Source organism: Hemitrygon akajei, chromosome 1 (genome assembly GCF_048418815.1).
Source record: "Hemitrygon akajei chromosome 1, sHemAka1.3, whole genome shotgun sequence".
Lineage (NCBI taxonomy): Eukaryota > Metazoa > Chordata > Chondrichthyes > Myliobatiformes > Dasyatidae > Hemitrygon > Hemitrygon akajei.
In genome coordinates, this window is record NC_133124.1 from 125082941 (window position 1) to 125108154 (window position 25214).

Below are 25214 nucleotides of genomic sequence, written 5' to 3' on the forward strand. Positions count from 1 at the left end.
TATGTGAGATATAGATAGCAGGGATAGCAGGGTGGAGCTACATCTCTACCAAAGGCAGTGTAATTGCAGTGCACGGTGCTCCTTCCCTCAGCTAGCCTGCAGGTCAACCTTCGGCAAGGTGTTAGCTGCCCCCACCCCATCCCACCCCCGGATCAGGGCCATGGTAGTAGGTGGTGGATGGTCGTATGAACAACTGGTGCATATCACTAGTTCTGGTTATGTAACCTCTGATGCCAGGTAGACAATCCCTATGATGGCAGGGGTTACCTGTCTTGTAAAGACACTACCCAGAAGAAGGCAATGGCAAACAACCTCTGTAGAAAAATTTGCTATGAACAATCATGGTCATGAAAAATCACGATTGCCTATGTCATATGACACAGCACATAATGAAAGGACAAAAGACAGTGAAGATGGCCCCAAGTCTGCTCCCATAGCCAGTTGTCTAAAATTAGAGGGCAGAGCTTTAAGGAGAGAAAGACAAATTTTCAAGGGGATCCAAGCAGTAAATTTTTCCACACAAAAAGTAGTTGGTATCTAGAGTAAGTTGCTAAAGAAGATGTGAAGGCAGATACAGATTGATCAGAAGTCCGCAAGTTGAAGCCTAATGGATTTGGAGGATTGTCCGTGTGTGTGGGTGCAATTGTTGTTTTATTGCTTGCTGTGTCTATTTTGTTGTGACCTGTGTTGTTCTACCGAGCAAGTGTAGGCACACTATGCTGGCACTGGAATGCATGGCAACATTTGTGGGCTGCACCCAGCACATCCCTAGGTGTCTTGGACGTTAATGCAAATGACGCATTTCACTGTATGTTTAGATGTATAAATAAATCTGAATCTGAAACAGTAGAAATACTTAAGAGACATCTGGACAGGTACCTGAATGAGCAAGACATGGACATATATAGTCTTATCTAGGGCAAGTAGAATTAATATAGAGAAACATGATGGTTTGCATAGACATGGTGGGCCAAAAGGCCCAATTCTGTGCTGCACAGCTCTCTGACAATTGAAAAAGATTACATCTCATTCCCTCTATCAGCTTTCCAGGAACCAACCCAGTGAACATTTGTTACACTCCTATCCTTCCTTGGGTTCAGTATTATTTATTTACTATATTTTATTATTTGCATGATTTGTCTTCTTTGCACATTGGTTGTTTGTTCGTCTTCGTTACCTAATGATTTTATAAGTTCCATTGTACTTCTTTAATTTCCTGTAAATGCCTACAAGAAAATGAATCCTGAAGTACGTATTTGGCGGCATATATGTAATTTGACAATACATTTACTTTGAATATTAGATATAGAAAGGGACAAAGTATTGGAGAGAGAAAGAAAGATCAGTTCTGAGTGAGAATGGGTCAGGCAGGCCAGATAGCACAGAGGAAGGGTTGAAGAGGACTGAGGAGGGGTTAGAGGGGAGGGAAGGCTGTTTATGGAAGGCTCTTTCCCCTCATTAGTACTCACAAATCGCCGTAGGCTAATTATTGCTGTCAAAAACTCAGTGTTTAGTGAATAAACCAAACGAGGAAACATCCTGATTTTGATTATGCGGTTTTAGGGATGAATTCTGGCTAAATAAGCAAAACTGGCCACTGGGCCTCCATTACTTGTCACTGAAAACTTATTACAGTCTACCCCTACATTATAGCAGACAATACCAAATTACTTACCCTCACTGAATTCACAAATCACCAGCTAAAATATTTAAGATATGATATTAAAACTTGCTCTTATGGAATTCAATTAATACATGCATGGAGAGAACTGAATTAGATTAGCGTGGATTATGATTACAGTCTGTTGGCTCACAGCAGGAAGCTATTTGAGAGATTTGCTTTAAAGCTGACAAGACAATCCTTTCTATTGATACTCGTGGAATGATACTTTATCAAACAATGTGATATTCATTCACAAACAAGTGAAAATCTGCAGATGCTGGAAATCCAAGCAACACACAAAATGCTAGAGGCTCTCAGCTAGCCAGGCAGCATTAATGGAAAACAGTATAGTCATTGCTAGTTAATTAAAACAATAATCATTTCCTCTTCTCCTTATGAAAAAAATCAGAATTAACTTGTCAACAGACAGCAAACCCATGGGGATTTTATTATTAAAGAAAAATCTGTCTTGGGGATGCACCTCCACTTACCTCCACTTACAGTATTAAAAGCACACAAATAGAGCTAGAGTGCCTAAGGCTTTTGCACAGTACCATAGTAATTTTATGAATTACACCGTACTGCTGCCACAAGTAAAACAAATTTCATGACATACGTAAGTGAAGATAAACCGAATTCTGATATGGATCTGTATTGTGGGCTGAGAGTGGGAAGGAGGCAGTGAGAGGAGACATTCTGTAATGATCAATAAACCAATTGTTCGGAATCAAATTACCTTGCCTGGTGTCTCAGGGCTGGGTGTGTCTGCACCCGCACTAATTCCCACCCCAGCGTTCCTTCTCTGTCACCTGTCCCACACCCATCCAGCAGCACTCCACCCTCGCCATTCCCAACATCCTTTGCTCCTGCCAGATTTACAGACTCACTAAGATTTTTGCATAGTACTGTATTACAGAGCATTCAGCGGGGAAAAGAAATCACAGCACTGATGTTTTTTTCTGGGAATACAACCCCCCTGTAATGCAGGGCTACATGGTAATTTGACATTGCTGTTTTGAAATGTCCAGCACAGAAATGGATCCTTTCAGCCCACCACATCCTTGACAACCATGATGCTCATCTGTGGTAATCTAGTTTGACTGCATTAGGCCTGTATCCCGCTACACCTTTCCTACCCAGTTACCTGTCCAAAATCCCTTTAATCATTGTAATTACACTCATGGCCACAAGGAGGTACCTTGGCTACTGAGTATATGTTTGTAGTCTTCTGCTGCTGTGGCCCATCCACTTCAAGTTTTGATGTGTTGTATGACTAGAGATGCTCTTCTGCATCTACTGATGTAACACATGGTTATTTGACTTACTGTTGAATTAGTCTGGCCATTCTCCTCTAATCGCTCTCATTACAGGGCATTTTTGCCCACAGAACTGCTACTTAGATCACATTTTTTCCTAATTCAGACATCTGGACTGAACAACAACTGAACCTCCTGATCATGTCTGCATGCTTTTATACATGAGTTGCTGCCACATGATGGGCAGATTAGACATCTGCATTAATGAGTAGGTGTACAGATGTACAAGTGGCCACTGAGTGTCCTGCTGTGTCCCGAGACAATCTTCTTCACCATCTACAACTCCATTAATTTCTGTTGTTGTCTGTCAATTTATCTACATTGTCATCCCTGTCATTTATATACATATATTACAAACAACAAAGATCCTAGCATCAATCCCAGTAGGGCACCACCTGTTACAGATGTCCAATCAGAAGACACCCATCCACCACTACCCTCTTATCACCAAGCCAATTTCAGGTCCGGTTTATCAGCATGCTTCAGATCCTTTGTGCCTTAACATTCTGGACAATCCTACCATGTACAACATTTTAAATCTACACAAACCACATCTGTCATTCTGCCTTCATCAATCTTCCTAGTATGTACTCCCTTAAAAGAATCAATCAGATTTGTGAGGCATGATTTCCCACATTCAAATTACAGTGGTGCTAGAAAGTTCGTGAACCCTGTAGAATTTTCTTTATTTCTGCATAAATATTACCCAAAATTTGATCAGATCTTCACACAAGAAAAAGAGAAATCAATTAAATAAATAATACAAAAGCATTATACTTGTTCATTTAGTTATTGAGAAAAATGATCCAATGTTACATGTATTTGTAGGCAAAAGTACATGAACCTCTTGGGTAATGCCTCCTACAAACATTATATCAAGTCAGGTACTCCAATCAATGAGATGAGATTGGAGGTTGGGTTGCAGAGGTGCCTTACCCTATAAAAAGGACACACAAAGTCAGGTTACTAACAGAGCCTGCTCTTCTCAAGAAAGATCTGTTTATCTGCGCTATGCTTTGATCAAAACAACTTTCAGAGTACCTTAGAAGAAGAATTGTAAAGATGCATGAAGCTGGAAAAGGCTACAAAGCATTTCTAAAGACCTGAGTGTTCATCAGTCCACAGTAAGAGAAATTATCTACAAATGGAGAAAACCCAGTACTGTTGCTACTTTCCCTAGGAGTGGGCATCCTGCAAAGATCACACCAAGCGCACAATGTGCAGTGCTGAAGGAGATGAAAAAGAAACCAAGGGTAACAGCAAAAGCTGCAGAAATCTCTAGAATGTGCTAAAGTCTCTGTCCACTATAAGAAAAATACTGAACAAGAATGGTGTTCATGGAAGGACACTGTGGATGAAACCACTATTCTACAAAAAAAAAACTTACTGCACGTCTCAAGTTTGCAAAAGACCACCTGGATATTCTACAATCCTTATGGGACAATGTTCTGTGGACAGCTGAGACAAAAATTGAACAATCCTGTGGCATTTTTGGCAGTTCCCCTGAGGAACACGACTAGTCACTGGCAGTCAACCAGAAAAGACCCCTTTTATTCCCACTCACTGCCTCCTGCCTGTCAGCCATTCCTCTATCCATGCAGGTATCTTTCCTGTAATGCCACAGGATTTTATCTTGTTAAGCAGCCTCATGTGTGGCACCTTATCAACTGCCTTCTGAAAATCCAAGTAAATGACATCCACTGCCTCTCCTTTGTCCACTCTGCTTGTTACTTCCTCCAAGAACTCGAACAGATTTGTCAGGCAAGATTTCCCTTTCCAGAAAACATGCTGACTTTGACTTATTTTATCATTAGTCTCCAAGTACCACGAAACCTCATCCTTAATAATAGAATCCAACACTTTCCCAATCACTGAGGTTGTACTAACCGGCCCATAATTTCAAACAAGAGAACATTTGCAGATGCTGGAATTCCAAATAACGCACAAAAAATATTGGAGGAACTTAGCAGGCCAGGTAGCACCTATGGAAAAAAGTACAGTTGACATTTTGGGCCGAGGCCCTTCAGCAGGACTGAACAAAAAAAAAGATGAGGAGTACATTCAAAATGTGGGGAAGGAGAAAGAGCCTGTAATTTCCTTTATTTTGCCTTCCTCCCTTCTTAAAGAGTGGAGTGACATTTGCAATCTTCCAGTACTCTGGGACCATGCCAGAATCAAGTGATTCTTGAAAGGTTATGACTAATGCATCCGTTATCTCTTTAGCAACCCCTCTCAGGACACCTGGATGTAGTCCATCTGGTCCAGGTCACTTATCCACCTAAAGACTTTTGAGTTTGCCTAGTGTTACGTTCCCCAGTAACCGGGTGACTTACCAGCAAAGATAGATAGGTCCGCTGAAGCCTGATGCTACTATTTTCAAACGTTTTTATTTATAAAGGGCACAAACGTATGGTTACTACAAAACATTCAGATCATATACATCGTCAAAACTCAATCTAAAGCACAGGTGTAGTAATAATCAATCAAAAATTAGCTCTATCGTTGTCTAGGGGATACTGAGTCCAATTGGGTATAAGAGTCACTCAAAGTCTGCAGGCTTCCCCGTTTCGGGAACCGCTGACATTTCACGTGTTGGATAGAGAGAGAAGGAACACTTGCCCGTCGTCTTTGCGAAGCAAATCCCTGTTGTTAGTTAAAACGGTTTGTCCTTTGGTTCCAGCCACAGACTCCCAATCCGGAATCTAATGCACGTGGCTTCCTTCAAAATGGCTTCCCGCTACAACGGGAAGCACTATCGTGTCTCCTTCGGGTGTCTCCTTGGTGCGTCTGAGGCCCCACCTCGGCAGCCCACCTTTTATCTGGACTGGCAGGGTTGTCGATGTCCATCAGGGTGGGGGGGGGGCGAGGCAATCTTTCCCCCATCACCCATCTCACCTTGCCCTGAGGGTCTGCACGTAGGCCAGTTCCTTATTCCACAAAGGTGTCTCCCAAGACAATGGCTATGTCCAAGGCTTTTGTCTTGTTGAGCGACCAGCCCACATTCCAAACCGTAAGGCTCTCTCTCTCTCTCTCTCTCTCTCTCTTGCGATTCTCACAAAGGAGGGGGCTGAGGTCATAACACCTCCCCTCTTAAAAGTTTTTTACCAGCGGTTAAAAACAAGTTAATACAGGATTTTTTTCTGGACTCTAACATACTACACAAGCTTTTCTCTTCACAGAGTACTACCGTTATACATTCCAGTCAGTATCTAAACAGGTAACAATTACAGTGCCCCTTTCTTTAATATCTTAACCTCACGTACCGTACTAAAGTCTGGTAGCATCAAACTTCAGCTCAATAACCACCTATTTTTATTTATTTTCTTCAGCAACACAACTAAGGAGGTGTGATCTTAGCTTAGGTGCATCTACAAAAGTTTATACAAATACTAATCGTTTCGGTCGTGTTATTTCACCGGCAGGTCTCCAAAGGGGTTGTCTTTATTATGCACAGGCTTTGGGCGCAAACCCGTACAACCGGCGTCGCTGTTTAAAAATGACAACTTCTATTGACCATCGCCTCTTTCCCGGGGAGTCCCCCCTTGGGAAACTTGAGTAATTTGGCAAGGTACTCTCCCGCCTTTCCTTTCCACGAAGGTTATTCTCTTAACTCCATATCCCCAACCTAGTCCATCATGGGAATTTCCGCCCAATTCTTTAATGCTACACAGGTAGTTAACCCTTTTGTCAAGACCATACAGGCTGATGTGTTTTAGTTTGAACCTTTTAAATTTCAGCTTCCTCACAGTGCTTTCTTGAATAACAATAGCGTGTGAGGCCCCTTTACATTCCAAATCAACCTGTAATCGATGCGCAGGCATCAATCTAGACTTCAACTTTTTTTCCTTCGATTTGGGAACTACAGATTTACCATTCTCCTCCACAACAACAGTTATCTCCCCATTCGTAAACTCCACCTTAACTCTGAACACCCCCTTCAGCACAGACACCTTCTTCCCCGAACCAAGTCTATCTGATCCAAAAGGACGGCCGTCTCGTCCAGCCGAGTCAAATACCTCAGACTTTTTCTGAGCTCCGTGTTTAGGACCATGGGCATCCCCATCTTGGACACACTCAAACGGGGCATTGGCCTCTTCCAGGCTTTCAATACCCATACCCTTTTCAAATTCTAACTTCCTCTGATCCTCCCAGTTACTCTCTGGGCAACTCACTTCCAAAGTAAACTCAACCCCTTGGGCTGGAACAACCTCATCTACCAATCCAGCAGACTTCTTCAAGGTAATGGCATCCTTTTCATTGAGGACTGCCCTCATTTCATTATCGTGAACACCTCATCCAGGTCCAACCCTGGACCTTTTAACAGCTTTATCTGTTTCTCATCTTTATTTCCTACCTCTAGGACCTTTTTCTTCGCTAAGGGAGGATCTACCTTCTCTCCTTTCTCTCCTTTATCCCCTTTTACGTTACTATTCCTCGTTTTACCACCCTCGAAACCCTCGTGGCACAGGGTCGGTAAAGACGTCTGGGCCAATTTTAAACTGCTCGCTTTCTCAGCTGCCGCTCTCGACAGGCTGCGAGTGTCCGCGCATGCGGGATAGCGCGGGGACTCTATGGGCGGGGCCTCAACTCTCACGGGCTGGGTTTTCAGCTTCACGGCTGCTCCAATCTTCCCACCCGCTAGGTCATTACCCAGAAGGACATCCACGCCTTCCCCTGACAACTCCGGTAGGACCCCCAGTTCCACTGGTCCCGACACCAACTCACAATCTAGAAGGACCCTATGCAAAGGCACTACCTCGGTCCAGTTTCCTATGCCTCAGGGTTACCTCGCCCGTCGGAGGTCCGAATGGTAATACGTTACGGCTAATTAATGATAGCTCCGCCCCCGTGTCTCTCCAAATCCGTACGGGGATAGGCGGGTCCCCCTTCCTCACAGACACGGTTCCGGGTGACAGATAAATCTCTGACCCCTCGCGCTCTCTGCTCCCCTGGGACCCTCTTGCCGATTTTCTGATTACCACCGCACGCCCGATAGGGATCGCTGCTCTCTCTCTCTCTCTCTGGCTCCTTTCTCGGAGCAAAGCATTTAGATGCAATATGACCCACCTTTCCATAATTAAAACAGGTTAAACCAGGAAATCTCCAGGTTTCCTGCCTGTTATCCTCACTTTTTCTGCTAGCTCCCGGCGGGATCTCCGCCTCAGCCGGCGGGCTTTCCCTACCATTCCGACGGTCTCTCGGGTAACTTTTTGGCGAGGAAAACTTTGTCTTGTGGGTTAGGGCATATTCATCTGCGAACCTAGCAATTTCTGAGATGGACTGATTCATCCTCTCATTTAAATACATTCGGATCTCTTCCGGAACACAACCTTTAAATTCCTCAATCAAAAATAACTCCCTGAGACGCCCATAATTCTCGGCCACCTTTTCCGCGGTGCACCAATGGTCCAAGAGCACACCCTTCTCATGGGCTAGCTCGGTATACGTTTGATTCCACCCTTTCCTTAAATTTCGGAACCTTTGTCTATACGCCTCAGGTACTAACTCGTAACCTCGGAGAATGGCCTCCTTTACTTGGTCATAATTCCCTTCCCCTTCTGGGGGCAACGCAGCATATGCCCGCTGTGCTTTCCCTCGTAACACACTTTGTAACAACGCCACCCACTGCTCTCTGGGCCACTTCTGATTCACTGCCACCTTTTCAAAAAGCAAGAAATAACTATCAACATCCGTCTCCTCGAAGGGGGGGACCAACCTCAATGCCCGACTAACATCAAACCCCTCCTCTCTCTCTTGCCCTTGAGCTCTTTGCTCTTGCTTTTGCCTGTCCAGCTCCAATTCATGGCTCCTTTGTTTCTCTTTCTCTTCTGCTTCTAGCTGCTTTAGCTGGAGCTCATGACCCCGTTTCATCTCTAATTCCTTTAGTTTGAACACCTGCTCCCTTTCCTTTTCCTTTTCCTTTGCAGCTGCTTCTAGCTGCTTTACTTTAAGATCATGTTCCAACCTTACTTTCTCCAACTCTACCTGGTCTGTCCCACTCGCTAATCTCTTTTCGGGGATATTTTCCAAATCCTCAGCTGCAAACACCTCCTTCCCAATGTAATACTGATTTATGACCCTTCGCACTTCCTGCTTTTTCATTGATGACCTCACCTCTGTGAGGTCTAACCCCTTTGCAAGATTTACCAAGTCTGATTTGGTAGCTGTGCCTAGCGCCTCTACAGTCGGGTTTCTCATAAATTCACCCACATCCATCTTTGCTGGTTTCCTGTCTGGCTACCTGCGTAACCAGATTTAAGTTTGGACTTACAGCCCGATTCACTGACCCTCCCCTTTGGTTTCAAATCTGGGACGAGCACCCCACTTGTTACGTTCCCCAGTAACCGGGTGACTTACCAGCAAAGATAGATAGGTCCGCTGAAGCCTGGTGCTACTATTTTCAAATGTTTTTATTTATAAAGGGGCACAAACGTATGGTTACCACAAAACATTCAGATCATATACATCGTCAAAACTCAATCTAAAGCACAGGTGTAGTAATAATCAATCAAAAATGAGCTCTATCGTTGTCTAGGGCATACTGAGTCCAATTGGGTATAAGAGTCACTCAAAGTCTGCAGGCTTCCCTGTTTCGGGAACCGCTGACATTTCACGTGTTGGATAGAGAGAGAAGGAACACTTGCCCGTCGGCTTTGCGAAGCAAATCCCTGTTGTTAGTTAAAATGGTTTGTCCTTTGGTTCCAGCCACAAACTCCCGATCCAGAATCTAACGCACGTGGCTTCCTTCAAAATGGCTTCCCGCTCCAACGGGAAGCACTATCGTGTCTTCTTCGGGTGTCTCCTTGGTGCGTCTGAGGCCCCGCCTCGGCAGCCCACCTTTTATCTGGACTGGCAGGGTTGTCGATGTCCATCAGGGTGGGGGGGGGGGGGGGCGAGGCAATCTTTCCCCCATCACCCATCTCACCTTGCCCTGAGGGTCTGCACGTAGGCCAGTTCCTTATTCCACAAAGGTGTCTCCCAAGACAATGGCTATGTCCAAGGCTTTTGTCTTGTTGAGCGACCAGCCCACATTCCAAACCGTAAGGCTCTCTCTCTCTCTCTTGCGATTCTCACAAAGGAGGGGGCTGAGGTCATAACACTAGCACTTTTTCCTTTTAATAGCAATGGCACTCACTCCTGCTCCCTGATACTCACAGACCTCTGGCACATTGCTAGTGTTTTCCAGAGTGAAGACAGTGCAAAGTATCCATTAAGTTTATCTAGCATTTCTTTGACCGCCATTACTACCTCGCCAGCATCATTTTCCAGTGGTCCAACATCAACTCTCACCTTGCTTTTACTCATTATATAACTGAAAAAGTTATAGTATGCTGCTTTGTATTATTGGCTAGTCTGCCCTCATATTTCATCTTTTCCCTTCTTATAGCTTTTTAAGTTGCTTTTTGTTGGATTTTTAAAACTTCCCAATCATCCAACTTCCCACTCACTTTTGGTACCTTATATGCCCTTTCCTTGGCTTGTACGCAGTCCTCAACTTCCTTTGTCAGCCACGGTTGCCTAGCCCTGCCATTGATAATTTCTTCCTCCGTGAGACATATCTATCCTGTCCCTTGTGAATGATTCCCAGAAACTTCAGCCAACTCTGTTCTGCTGTCCTCCTTGCCAATCCACCTGGGCAAGCTCTTCTTTCATGCCTTTATTCCATTGCGATACCGATACATGCGAGTTATGCTTCTTCTCAAATTGCAGTTATGTCTTCAATCATAGTATGATCACTGCTTCCTCAGGCTTCCTTTACGTTAAGGTCCCTAATAAGATCTGAGTTATTACACAACACCCAATCTAAGATAGCCTTTCCCAGAGAGGGCTCAAGCACAAGCTGCTCTAAAATGCCATCTCATGGACATTCAACACATCCCCTCTCTTGTGACATGCCTTTTCCAGCTCTCTTTGCAATATTAACCCCACATCTTGGCTACTACTTGGAGGCCTATATATAATTTCCATAATTTTTTTTTACCCCTGAAATTTCTTAACTCCACTCACAAAGATTCAACATTCTCTGACCCTATGTTACCTCTTTCTAAAGATGTAATTCCATCTTTTACTGATAGGGCCGCACCACAGCCTATGCCTTCTTGCCTGTCCTTTCGATACAAAGTATATCCTTTAACATTAAGCTCCTAACGATGGCCTTCTTTCAGCCATGGCTCTGATGACCACAACATCATACCCACCAATTTCTAATTGCACCGTGAGTTCATCCACCTTATTCCGAATGCTACACCTATTTGAATACAGCACCTTCAGTCCTGCATTCTTTACGCTTTTGAATTTTACCTTTGTGGTAGAATTTAACTCTTGGCTCTGTCTGCATTGTACCCAATCATTGGCTTGTCCTTCCTTGCATTCACGTTACACTCATCATCTATTTGTAAACACAAAGATGCTGCCCAACCTGCTGAGTTCATCCAGCTTTTTTGTTCATCTATTTGTAAGTCTGTTGGCTCATCCTCTGCTCTATCATACTGATTCCCGTCCCTCTGCCATATTAGTTTAAACTCATTCATATCTCATCAAGTCCTGGAATTTATTCACCCTAATGTACTCCAATATTTCTACCACTTCCTCCTTCCAGATACAGAAAATTAATGTACCCCTCCCTAACCCCCAGCTTCAGTGTCCTTTCCTTAATGAATTCCAAAGAGAAACATTAATTTAGGTTCTTGCTCATATCCCCCAGTTCTACATATAGGTTGCCCTTCTAGTCTCTCCTTCAGTGCTATAGTATCCCAGATATTGAAACACTAGTGTTATGCTTGAACTCCCAACTTCTATTTGAGTATTAAATGGTTCTACTGAACCAAAGCTAATGATTACATTCATAAGGAACGGATCTGAAAATGAGCAAGCTGTGATACAGGTCCCCACCATTGTCCATAAAGAGTATGTACATTCTTGTCATGACTGCATGGGTTTTCTCTGGGTGCACCACATTCTAAATACTTATGGTTAGGGTCAGTGAACTGTGGGCGTGCTATGGTGGCACCGGAAACCTGGCAAAATTTGCAAGCTGCTCCCAGCACATTGTTGTTCACTAACATAAACTACACACTTCACTGTATGTTCGGATATTTTAATGTAACATATGACAAATAAAGCTGTTTATGATAGAGATATAATATCAAGATCATCCAAAACAAATATACAGTACAAATTGACTTTAGGATACAATAAACTGTATCTTAAACTTAATTTTTGAAATATTTCATTGCCAATTGTTTAATTTCATTTATTGGATAGAGAAAGTGGTTTTCTTGTCCAAGCTTTCCTTGAATAAACAGCTGTAAAAGGTTATGACACCAACAGAGAGACAAATAGTGGTTTCTGCAATGTGCTTTTAGCAGTAACAGTGCCACCCCGTGGAGATGAATTAAATAGAAGCTGATATTCAGTTGGGTCAGATATCATCTGAGGAGGGGTCAAAATATATTACCCAAGTACATATATGTCGCTACATATAACCTTGAAATTCATTTTCTTGCAGGCATTTACAGGAAAATAAAAAATACATTAGAATTTATGAAAAACTATAAATAACTACACTAACATACAACCAATATGCAAAAGAAGCAAATCATGCAAATAATGAAATAAGTAAATACATAATACTGAGAACATGAGCTGTACAGTCCTTGAAAGAAAGTCTACAAATTGTGGAGTAATTCTTTATCATCTGGTTACTCTTTATAATAGGCTGGAAATGCTCCCTTTTCAACTATATTGAATTATTAATTAAAAAGTGTACATATCATGTATACAGTATATCATATAGAGTGGATTCCGGTTAATCAGGCAGCTGCTTTTTTGGGACAACTCTTTAAGAACAAAAACTAATCGAGAAAATTGCCAGGATTTGGGGCACTATGTCACTATTATAATTAGGACAGGAGACTTTTGCCAAACAGCTTCTAACTAACATTAGATGTGTGCACTTAATTGCTTATTAGACACTACACCGTGCTCAGAGGATGCAATTGTCAAAAGCATTGTTTAAGTCTGTCCATTATCTGCACTAGGTGTCTACACTGATTTTGTTCTTTTAGTCAATGAAAAGAACATGACAGTGAAGACTTTTCACAATACTGTAAGGGAGTAGAGAGCGAGTTTGTAATCTGGCAGGGAGAAAGGATGTTGGGAATGCAATGACAAAGTGATATGGGAGTGGTGCGTAACAGGTAGCAGTGAAGGACTGCCAGAGGTGCGGGTGACATGAGTGCAGACACACGCAAGGCTGAGACACAAGGTAAGGTCATCTGAATCCAAACAACTGGTTTATTGATCATTACAGAATGTCTCTTTGGAGTTTCCTGCTCCCTTCCCTCTCCCTTCCCCTTTTCCCTACCATGATTGCCCTCTCCCTGCTCCCTTCACACTATCAGCCCACAATAGAGACCCATATCAGAATCAGGTTAATCATCACTTACATATGTCATGAAATCTGTGTTTTTATTTTGCATGCAAAAGTCATAGGGATCCTAGCAATGTATATGTGCCTAAGACTTTTGCACAGTACTGTGTATATATGTTTTATATGATAAAATATTTGTATAAAATAATATTAACTGCAATGATTGTAGAAAGCCATTTAAGAGAGAGTCTTTGGGTTGAAAATGGGTACCCAGAGAGGTGACATCCAGCTATTGCTCCTTCCCTTCCACTCATCTCCTCAAACATATTAATTTTGGAGTCCATATATGGTCTTTTTGTTTTACAGCAGTAATATACTATACTACTATACTAGCAGCCATCGTTGAATTGTTTCTGCTGTGTATTTTTTTAAACTTGAAAAAATTCTATTACTTCAAACAATTTTCCAAGGCCGCATGTGAAGACATGAAAGAAACAAAGAAACTAACAATTCCAAGTGTTTTAGACCATTTCAATCTATTCTTCAATAGTTCAGATTTTGGTTAAGAGAAAAACAATGCCATCTTAGATTACTTTGTATTTGTGTAGGGGATATGTCAAGAAAATGATGAAGGAAAACAAAACTGGGTACAGATAAATCTGACAGCTATTCTCACCTTTATTTTTGTCTGCACATTCTCTTTGCTCTTCCTCATCAGAGTCTTCTATTGTTTTAATATGCATCTTTTTCCCCTTCCTCTGTGTTTTCATGGGAGGTTGCAAGTCTTTCAGATTCCGCTCAAGTTCCTGAAGCAAATTCTGAAAGTGAACAAGTAGGAGACGAGTGAATCACTTTGAACTACACTGTTTTTAATTTAGTAAATGATAAAGGAATCCCACATGCTGCAAATCATTTATATTTTACTTAAACTATTAAGGATGGCATAGAAGCGCAGCAATTAATGCAAATGCTTTACACCCCAGCTGTAAGATCGGGGTTCAATTCCCGCTACTCTCTGTTCAAAGTAAATTTATTATCAAAATACATCTATGTCACCATATACTTTGTACTACTCTGAGATTCAACTTCTTGTGGGCATACACACAGAACAAAATATAATTGAATCAATGAAAAATTACAAAGACTGATAAACAACCAACGTGCAGAAGATGACAAATGTGAAAATACAAAATAAATAAACAAACAATGCCAAGAACGTGGGTTGCAGAGTCCTTGAGAGTGGAAGTCCTCCGCTAGGAATTTGTACGTTTTCCCTATGACTACGCAGGTTTCCTCCCACATTCCAAAGGCGGAAGAGCAGGATCAGTGAGCTGTGGGCGTGCCAGGTTGGTGCCAGAGTCATGGCGACACTTGCAGGGTTCTCAGCACGATCCCCAATGATTTGATGCAAATGATGCATTTCACTGTATGCTTCAATGTACATGTGACTAATAAAGCTTATCTTCCTCTTTATTAAAAAAGAGTTTACATTGTCCAATCAAACAGAGAAATGTATGTTTCACTAGAACACAATGTAAAAGGGGTCTTTCTCAGATTGAAGTAGCAATACTACATATTCTGTAATCCAATACCTGCTGAAGAGTTAACATTCAGATGTGTTCTCCCTTGATCAATTGGAAGATTTCTTGCACCTTCCTAAATTTCGGAATGTCATATGTAAAGAACAAATTTTTAAACTACTGATGGTACCAAGTATAACATAGTAAAGAAAAATTTAGTTTAACAAAATAAAAGGTATTCTTCTACCTAATTTATACTTTATAATTTCCATCTATTTTATATTAAATTCCTTCAAGTATGCTGGCTCACATATCTCTAATTAGTTAACACGGATGGTTAAGTTCCAATCTTGTTTCATACTAAAAGTTCCCTTGTTCTTACCTTGGCTATGGAATTGTCTGGTTCTGCTTGCAACACTTTCTTTAAATCATCTATTGCTTCTTGATGGTTGCCCAAATGTTTGTGAACAGTGGCACGACGCAGATATGCTGTAAACAATGCAAGAGAAAAGTAAACAGCACAATATCCACTATTAAAACCCCAATAAAATGATTCAGATTATAATTTAGACAACATCGTGCTTCCATTACATTAAGAAGGATATCTCACCAGCAATTAGTCCTTCATTGTCAATGGGTCTAAATAATGGGACCCTTTATCAAACAGCACAGTGGAAGAACTTTAAAGAGGACAATAGCTGCTAAAGAAGGCAGCTCCCCACCACTTTCTCAAGGGCAATAAATGCTGATTTTACCAACAATGACCAGATCCCAGAAAATTAATAATTTTTAAAGCAAACATCACTACATTTATTGACACTTGCTAAATAAATTCATGTTTAATCTATTGAACTATTTCAGATTTAGATTTATCATACGCCCACTGAACCACAGAGTGAAATGATTCATTTATGTTAACAACACACCCAAGAATGTGTTAGGGGTAGCCTAGAAATGGCGCCTTACATTCCAGCGTCAACATAGCATGCACACAAAGTTCAGAAGAACAGCATATACAACAATAATCACAAAACAATAGCAAATAACTATACAACAGTACAACAAGATCCTTTCTCTTCTTCACCCAAGGGACATCCGTCAATTGCCAAACACAGCTTTCATCTACAATCCTTGTTCACCAACTGACCCAGCCAGCCTCATCCAGTTGCTCCTAGCCTTCAGTTAACTGTTGCCTTGTCAAGTTCAATGTCTGTTCTCTTAGTTGTGGCCCCATGTAGCTTGTTATTTTGCAGTTTATTATTAAATTCATTGCTCACCACTGAATCATCTCTGTTGCTCTGCATTTGTATCAAGCCTCCTCTTCACTTCCTGACAGCCTGTGTGAATCTGTGATTGACTGAGCAGTCTGCTTGTCTGAAGGAAGCTGCCCGCCAATGCATGTACATGATCCAGAAGAGGCAGGAAACCATTGACCATCTGCTCACCATTCTCAACCAGCTCTCTGTCTTGATAAAGCAACCCTACACCAGCCAGCTTCCTCCCTCAGAGTCCTGGAAACCGGAGTTCAAATGCTTTGATGGTCCCCCAACAGGATGCTACAACTTTCTACCCCAATATGTCTTGCACTTTGAGCTCCAGCCATCTCTTTTAATATTATGGGACTGAGTCAAAATTGCCTTCATCATTTCTCTCGACTGGGTAAGCTCTGAACTGGGCTGCCGCTAACTGGGTCAATAAAATCCACATTTGCAATCAATATGAGGAATTCACGGCTGGGATGCACCAAGCTTTTTACCATCTGGAAATGAAAGGGTAACAGCAGATTGGATACTTCACCTGTGTCAAGGCTCATGCTCGGTGCTGGATTACACTGTGGAATTTTAGACCCTTGTGGTGGAGGGCAACTGGGATGCAGTCTGGCCCTCTGAAATGGCAAGACTTTTATGGAATGACCTTCTAGATCATCAGGTAGAACCCTAGTTTTGTTCTTGAACCATTTCAGGCTGCAGGATCCTCATCATCAACACCCCCAGATCCCATGCAGGCAGGGAGAGCTCCCTTCACCTCCAAAGAGCATAAGTAGCAGCGGAGAAACAACGCGCACTTACTGCAGAGCACTGACCACCCGTGCATCAAATTCCCACTGCAACCAGGTACAGACGAAGGGCCTTCTATTGGTAAGGTACCCTGGCCCCTCATTCCAGCACCTTAACCCGATTCACTCTCAGTCCTCCTCCACACCCTGATGGTGCTCTGTACACATAAGGCTCTGATGGATTCTGGTGCAGCAGACAACTTTCTGGACCAGAGTCTGTGTGCAGCTTGAACTCCCTATTGAACCCATCTCTCACTGCTTGTTTCAAGGCAATTGACGGATGTCCCTTGGGGGTCTGGAATGGTCAGAGTGCACATGCAGCCTGTGCATATGAACATCAGAGAGCACCGGGAGTCCATCCAACTCCTCCTGGTCGACTTACCCAACACTCCTCTCATCTTAGGTTACCCCTGGCTCTCCACTCACAACCCTCATATCGCCTGGTCAACCGGTTCACTGCTGAGTTGGGGGCCTACCTGCTGGACCACTTGCCTGCACCCTCAGCTGACCTCACCCCATAAATCTGTGGAGACAGAAAAGTCTTGACCTCACCAAACTCCCACAGGAATGCCACAACTTAACCATCTCCTTCAGTGAAAAGGGAAGCCAGCACCCTGCCGTCTCACAGACCACATCACTTCTTCCGGGCGCCACCCCTCCCCGATGTCATCTATTCTCCTCTCCCCTCCTGAGACCCAAGCCATAAAGCTACAAAAGCGCTACAGCACAGCCTCATTTGACCATCCCAGTCCCAAGCCAATTCAGGATTCTTCTTTGTCAAGAAGAAAGATGGAGCACTTCATCTCTGCATTAACTGTATGGACTCAACAAAATCACCATTAAGAACCGCTAACCGCTTCCCTTGATGGATAGCTCACTCAAAACACTCCAGATCTTCAGCAAACTGGATCTACAGAATGCATACAATCTGATCTGCATCTGGCAGGAGGATGAACGGAAGACTGCATTCGTAGCATTCACTGGCGACTACAAGTACATGGTGATGTCTTTCAGACATTCCAACAGTCCAACCATATTCTAAGCCTTCATCAACGAGATCCTCTGAGACATGCTACTCAGGTCTGTGTTTGTCTACACTGATGACATCCTCATCTTCTCCAGGGATCCCCAAGTCCACATCTATCATATTTGATACCTGATCAGTTATTCAGCGTCTCCTCGAAAACCGACCATACTACAAGTAATTCCATGTCCTGGTCATTTCCTTCCTTGGTTACATTCCTTCACCCCAAGGCATAACCATAGTCCTACAGAAAGTGGGCACCATCGTTGAATAGCTCCAACCGTGCCCCCTCAAACACCTACAACACCTCTTGGGCTTCTCCAACTTCTTTTGCTGTTTCATCAGAAACTGCAGCCAATTCACCACTCCTCTCACCTCCCTCACCAAGTCAAGATGTTTCTGGATGTGTGCACGATATCCTGAAAAGGGAGGATGAGCAGCCAGAAGTCGTGGTACATATTGGTATCAATGACATAGGAAGAAAAAGGGAGGAGGTCCTGAAAAGAGAATATAGGGAATTAGGAAGGAAACTGAGAAGCAGGACATTAAAGGTAGTAATCTTGGGATTACCGCCTGTGCCATGCGACAGTGAAGATAGGAATAGAATGAGGTGGCAGATAAATGTGTGGCTGAAGAAATGAAGCAGGAGACAGGGATTCAGATTTCTGGATAACTGGGACCTCTTCTGGGGCAGATGGGACCTGTACAAAAGGGATAGGTTGCACTTGAATCCAAGGAGGACAAATATTCTTGCAGGTAGATTTACTAGAGCTGTTGGGAGTGGTTTAAACTAATATGGCAGGGAGATGGGAGCCAGGATGATAGAGCTGAGGATGAGCCCGCAGGTTTACAAGTAGATGATAGGTGTAACATGAATGTAAGAAAAGACAAGCCAATGATTGAGTCCAAATGCAGACAGAGCAAAGGTTTGACAAACCTTATTGAATTTTTTGAAGAAGTTACGAGGAATGTTGACGAGGGTAAGGCAGTGGATGTAGTGTATATGGACTTCAGCAAGGCCTTTGACAAAGTTCCACATGGAAGGTTAGTTAAGAAGGTTCAGTCGTTAGGTATTAATGCTGGAGTAATAAAATGGATTCAACAGTGGCTAGATGGGAGATGCCAGAGAGTAGTGGTGGATAATTGTTTATCGGGATGGAGGCCGGTGACTAGCGGGGTGCCTCAGGGATCTGTTTTGGGCCCAATGTTGTTTGTAATATACATAAATGATCTGGATGATGGGGTGGTAAATTGGATTCGTAAGTATGCCGATGATACTAAGGTAGGAGGTGTTGTGGATAATGAGGTGAGTTTTCAAAGCTTGCAGGGAGATTTATGCCGGTTAGAAGAATGGGCTGAACGTTGGCAGATGGAGTTTAATGCTGAGAAGTGTGAGGTTCTACATTTTGGCAGGAATAATCCAAATAGAACATACAGGGTAAATGGTATGGCATTGAGGAATGCAGTGGAACAGAGAGATCTAGGAATAACAGTGCATCGTTCCCTGAAGGTGGAGTCTCATGTAGATAGGGTGGTGAAGAAGGCTTTTGGAACGCTGGCCTTTATAAATCAGAGCATTGAGTACAGAAGTTGGGATGTAATGTTAAAATTGTACAAGGCATTGGTAAGGCCAAATTTGGAATATTGTGTATAGTTCTGGTCACCAAATTATAGGAAAGATATCAATAAATTAGAGAGAGTGCAGAGACGATTTACTAGGATGTTACCTGGGCTTCAGCACTTAAGTTACAGAGAAAGGTTGAACAAGTTAGGTCTCTATTCATTGGAGCGTAGAAGGTTGAGGGGGGATTTGATCGAGGTATTTAAAATTTTGAGAGGGATAGATAGAGTTGACATGAATAGGCTGTTTCCATTGAGAGTAGGGGAGATTCAAACGAGAGGACATGATTTGAGAGTTAGGGGGCAAAAGTTTAAGGGAAACACGAGGGGGTATTTCTTTACTCAGAGAGTGATAGCTGTGTGGAATGAGCTTCCTGTAGAAGTAGTAGATGCCAGTTCAGTTGTGTCATTTAAGGTAAAATTGGATAGGTATATGGACAGGAAAGGAGTGGAGGGTTATGGGCTGAGTGTGGGTAGGTGGGACTAGGTGAGATTAAGAGTTCGGCACGGACTAGGAGGGCCGGAATGGCCTGTTTCCGTGCTGTGATTGTTATATGGTTATATGGTAAAGAGTAAAACTGTACCAGAGAGGGAAAATTCAAAAGGGCAAAGAATGCAGGACTGAAGGTGCTGTATTTAAATACGCGAAGCATTCGGAATACGGTGGACGAACTCGTGGTGCAATTAGAGATTGGTTGGTATGAAATTGTGGGCATCACTGAGTCATGGATGAAAGGTCATAGTTGGGAGCATAACATCAAAGGATATACTTTGTATTGAAAGGACAGGCAGGAAAGCATGGGCAGTGGTGTGGGTCTGTTGGTAAGTAATGGAATTTGATCTTTAGGAAGAAGTGACATGGGGTCAGAGAATATGGAATTTTTGTGGGAAGAGTTAAAAAAGTGCAAAGGTAAAAAAAACATCATGGGAATCATATATAGACACCTAAATAGTAGTCAAGATGTGGGGTTAAGATTGCAAAGGGAGCTGGAAAAGGCATGTAATAGTGGTAATGACACAATTGTAATGGAGGATTTCAATATGCAAGGGAACTGGGAAAATCAGGTTGGTGTCAGATTGCAAGAGGGGGAGTTTGTTGAATGCCTACGAGATGGCTTTTTAGAGCAGCCTGTGCCCGAGCCTCCTTGGGGAAAGGCTATCGTAGATTGGGTGTTGTGTAATAACCCAGATCTTATTAGGGAGCTTAATGTAAAGGAACCTTGAGGAGACAGAGATCATGTGTTTGAATTTGTACTGCAATTTAAGAAGGTGACGCATAACTCGCATGGATCAGTATCGCAATGGAATAAAGGGAATTAAGAGGCATGAGAGAGGAGCTTGCCCAGGTGGATTGGAGGAGGATACTGACGGGGATGACGGCAGAGCAGAGATGGCTGAAGTTTCCGGGAATAGTTCACAAGGGACAGGATAGATATGTTCCGCAGAGAAAGAAGTTCTCAAATGGCAGGGGTAGCTAACTGTGGCTGACAAAGGAAATTAGGGACTGCATAAAAGCCATGTAAATCGAAAGGGCACACAAGGTAGCAAAAGTGAGTGGAAGTTTTTTAAATCTAACATAGGCAACTAAAAAAGCTATAAGAAGGGAAAAGATGAAATATGAGGGCAGACTAGCCAATAATATGAAGCAGGATACCAAAAGCTTTTTCAGTTGTATAATGAGTAAAAGGGAGGTGAGAGTTGATTTTGGACCACTGGGAAATGATGCTGGTGAGGTAGTAATGGGGGTCAAAGAAATGCCAGATGAACTTAATGGATACTTAGCATCTGTCTTCACTCTGGAAAACCTTAGCACTGTGCCAGAGGTCTGTGAGTGTCGGGGAGCAGGAGTAAGTGCCAATGCTATTACAAAGGAAAAAGTGCTAGGCAAACTCAAAAGTCGTAAGGTGGATAAGTCAGCTGGACCAGATAGACTACATCCCAGAGCCCTGAGAGTGGTTGCTAAAGAGATAATGGATGCATTAGTCAGGATCTTTCAAGAATCACTTGATTCTGGCATGCTCCGTGAGAACTGGAAAATTCCAAATGTCATTCCACGCTTTAAGAAGGGAGGAAGGCAAAAGAAAGGAAATTATAGGCCAGTTAGCCTAACCTCAGTGGCTGGGAAAGTGTTGAAATCTATTATTAAAGATGAGGTTTCGAGGTACTTGGAGACTAATGATAAAATGAGTCAGTCAGCATGGTTTTTGGAAAGGGAAATCTTGCCTGACAAATCTGTTTGAGTTCGTAACAAGCAGGTGGACAAAGGAGAGGCAGTGGATGTCATTTTCTTGGATTTTCAGAAGGTGATACACATGAGACTGCTTAACAAGATAAAATCCTATAATGTTACAGGAAAGATACTGGCATGGAAAGAGGAATGGCTGACAGGCAAGAGGCAGCAAGTGGGAATAAAGGGGGCCTTTTGTGGTTGGCTGCCAGTGACTAGTGGTGTTCCTCAGGGGTCAGTATTGGGACTGCTGCTTTTCACATTGTTTGTCAATGATTTAGATAATGGAATTGATGTCTTTGTGGCAAAGTTGGCGGATGATACAATGAAAGGTGGAGGGGTAGGTAGTGCTGAGGAAGCAATGCAATTGCTGAAGGACTTAGACAAATTAGAAGAATGGGCACAATTGTGGCAGATGGAATGCAGAGTTGGGAAATGTATGATAATGCATTTTGGTAAAAGGAACAATAATGTAGACTATTATCTAAATGGGGAGAAGGTTCAAACATCAGAGGTGCAGAAGAACTTGGGAGTGCTCGAGCAATACTCTCAGAAGGTTAATTCACAGGTTGAGTCTGTGGTAAAGAACATAAAGGCTACGTTGGCATTTATTTCAGGGGAACGGCTTTATAAGACATTGGTCAGGCAGCACTTGCAGTTTTGTCAATAGGTTTGGGCCCCTTATCTCACAAAGGATGTGTTGTCATTGGAGAGAATCCAGAGGAGGTTCATGATGATGATTCTGGGAATGAAAGGGTTAGCATATGAGGAAGGTTTCACAGCTCTGGGCTTGTATTCTCTGGAATTTAGAAAAATGCATGGGGATCTCATTGAAACCTACCAAAAGTTGAAAGGACTAGGTAGGGTGGATGTGGAGAGGATGTTTCCTATAGTAGGGGTATCCAGAACTAGAGGACACAGCCTCAAAACTGAGGGACAACCCCTTAGAACAGAGATAAGGAGGTAGTTTTTTAGCCAGACAGAAGTAAATCTGTGAATGCTCTGCCACAGACTGCGATGGAGGCCAAGTCCGTGTGTATATTTAAGGCAGAAGTTGATCATTTCCTGATTGGTTAGGCTGTCAAAGGATATGGCGAGAAAACAGGTGTATAGGGTTGAGTGGGATCCGGGATCAGCCGTGATGGAATGGCGGAGCAGACTCGATGGGCTGAATGGCCTAATTCTGTTCCTATGTCTTATGGACATGGGTCCTGGGCCATCCCGTTCCCAATGAGGATTGCACAGGAAGACACATCCTTATGCCACTTTCTCACTCAAGTTCAACTCTACACAGCACTGTCATGGAATAGGAAACAGGGAGCTACTCACCATCAAATAGGTCTTGGAGGAATGGAGACACTGGCAGATGGGAAACACCTTGCCCTTCCAGATCTGGACTCACCACCAGAACCACATATCCATTCAACAGACCTGCCAACTCAGCCCACGTCAGGCTTGCTGGGCCCTTTCGAGCAATTCAACTTCACCTTTTCCTTCCGATCAGGCTCCAAAAACACTAAAGACGGACACCATGTCACAACAGTTTGACCCAGCTGAAAACAAGATAGATCCTCGCTGTGATCATCTTGAGAACCAGATCTACCAGGCTCTGCAGCACAAGCCTGAATAGGCTGACATACCAACATGTACGTGCTGGCAGCCATGTGACCTGAGGCACACCAGTGGGGCCCATTCCTCACCACTCTCCAGCCATCCAGGCCCATGAGACTCTGGATTTTCTGCAATGCTGATTCCAGTGACCCACCATGGTCGTAGATGTACTTCAGTTCATCAGCTCCTGCCCTCAATGTGCCCAGTTCAATTCCTCCAACCAGAGGTCCGCTGATCTCCTGCAGCCCCTGCTAGTTCCTCAATGCTGGTGGTCTCACATCACCATGAACTTCCTCACAGGTTTGTCACCTTCCAGTGGGGCTATGGTGATCATAATAGTGGTGGCCCATCTCATTGCTCTCTCAAGACTTCAGTCAGCCACTGAGACAGCGGACCTGGTTCTTCAACATGTAGTTCGCCTCCAGTTTCCTCTCGGAGAACATGTCAGACAGGGGCCCACAATTCATCTCCCACTTCTAGCCAGCCTTCTGCTTCCTCCTCTGCACCTTAGTGAGTTTGTCATCTCTCTAACGTATGCAGACCAATGGACAGTCAAAAGGAGTCAGTCTGCAAAAAAGTTTCTGAAATGCTTTGCAGCCTCTAACCCTTTGAATAGAATAAATTTCTGCTCTATGCTGAGCGGTGCCACAACCTGCACACCTCCTCTGCCATGGGTATGTCACCCATTGGCATGATTCAAGGCTACCAACCCCTGTCGATCTCCATGGTGAAGCCAATGGTGGAGGTCTTGTCCACCTTGGCCCTGGTTTGCTGCTGTCAGAATGCTTGGAAGAGGGCACAAAGGGATATCCTAGCTGCCAACTGTGCCTATTGCTGCCAGGCTAACCACCATCAGTACCCAGCCAAACTACACTGGCCTGGGAACCTTGTCTGGCTGTCCACCCAAGATCTGCCCTTGTGTACCGACTCCTGGCAGCTCTTGCCCCTGTTCATTGGTCCCTTCAAGATTGCCCACTGAATCAGTCCAGTCACTTACCATCTCCAGCTCCCACCATCCCTCAGGATCATACCCACCTTCAACATGTCCTGCCTCAAGACAATTGTCCTATTATGCAAGACAGGCCCTTCGGCCAACAAAGCTGTGCCGAACAGGACCTTACCTTAGAACTACCTAGGCTTACCCATAGCCCTCTATTTTTCTAAGCTCCATGTATCCATCCAGGAGGCTCTTAAAAGAACCTGTCATTTCCGCCTCCACCACTGCCGCCGGCAACCCATTCCATGCACTCACCACTCTCTGCGTAAAAGCTTACCCCAGCATCTCCTCTGTACCTACTTCCAAGCATCTTATAGTTCTCTACAGTCTTTTTGAAGAGGTAAGGCTCAAATTAAGCAGCAGAATCTCCAAGATAATAGCTGTGCATTGTTTTCTGAGACACGTGCAAATTCGCAAAGGTCAAATAAATTTGGTAAAACTAATCCATCGCTCAAAGAAAATGCCATTAGTTGTAGTCTACCATCACTGCAGGATTTGTGTGTCCAGGACAAAGAAGTGAGCATGAAAAATAATTATTGACCCTACCCACCCTGCAATCTGCCTTTTCCATAAGCTGCCTTCTGTAAAGTGCTATAGGGCTATTAAAACGAAAACTTCATACCACCTTAAAAGTTTCTTCCCCCCAGGAACATAATCTGATCAACCATTCTAGATGGCCTTCCCCACCCTCTCTCTATCTATTACTCCCATCACCACACTTTAAACCACCTTTTATAATGCTGCCTACATTGAAACTGCATGATGATATTTATGCACATTTTATTGCATATCTGTACTGTAACCACTA

The 25214-nt window shown here is 43.3% G+C and overlaps 1 protein-coding gene across 4 annotated transcripts in view; it reads right to left on the minus strand.

Annotated features, from left to right (window-relative positions):
• LOC140730713 (sperm-associated antigen 1-like) overlaps positions 1-25214 on the minus strand; it is a 147190-nt gene that overhangs the window by 74160 nt on the left and 47816 nt on the right. For all 4 annotated transcript variants that reach the window (XM_073051546.1, XM_073051527.1, XM_073051538.1 and 1 more), the window contains 2 exons: positions 15254-15360; positions 14028-14169 (listed from right to left, as the gene is read on the minus strand). In XM_073051546.1, coding sequence (XP_072907647.1) covers positions 14028-14169; positions 15254-15360 — 249 coding nt within the window. The remainder of the gene's footprint in view (positions 1-14027; positions 14170-15253; positions 15361-25214) is intronic.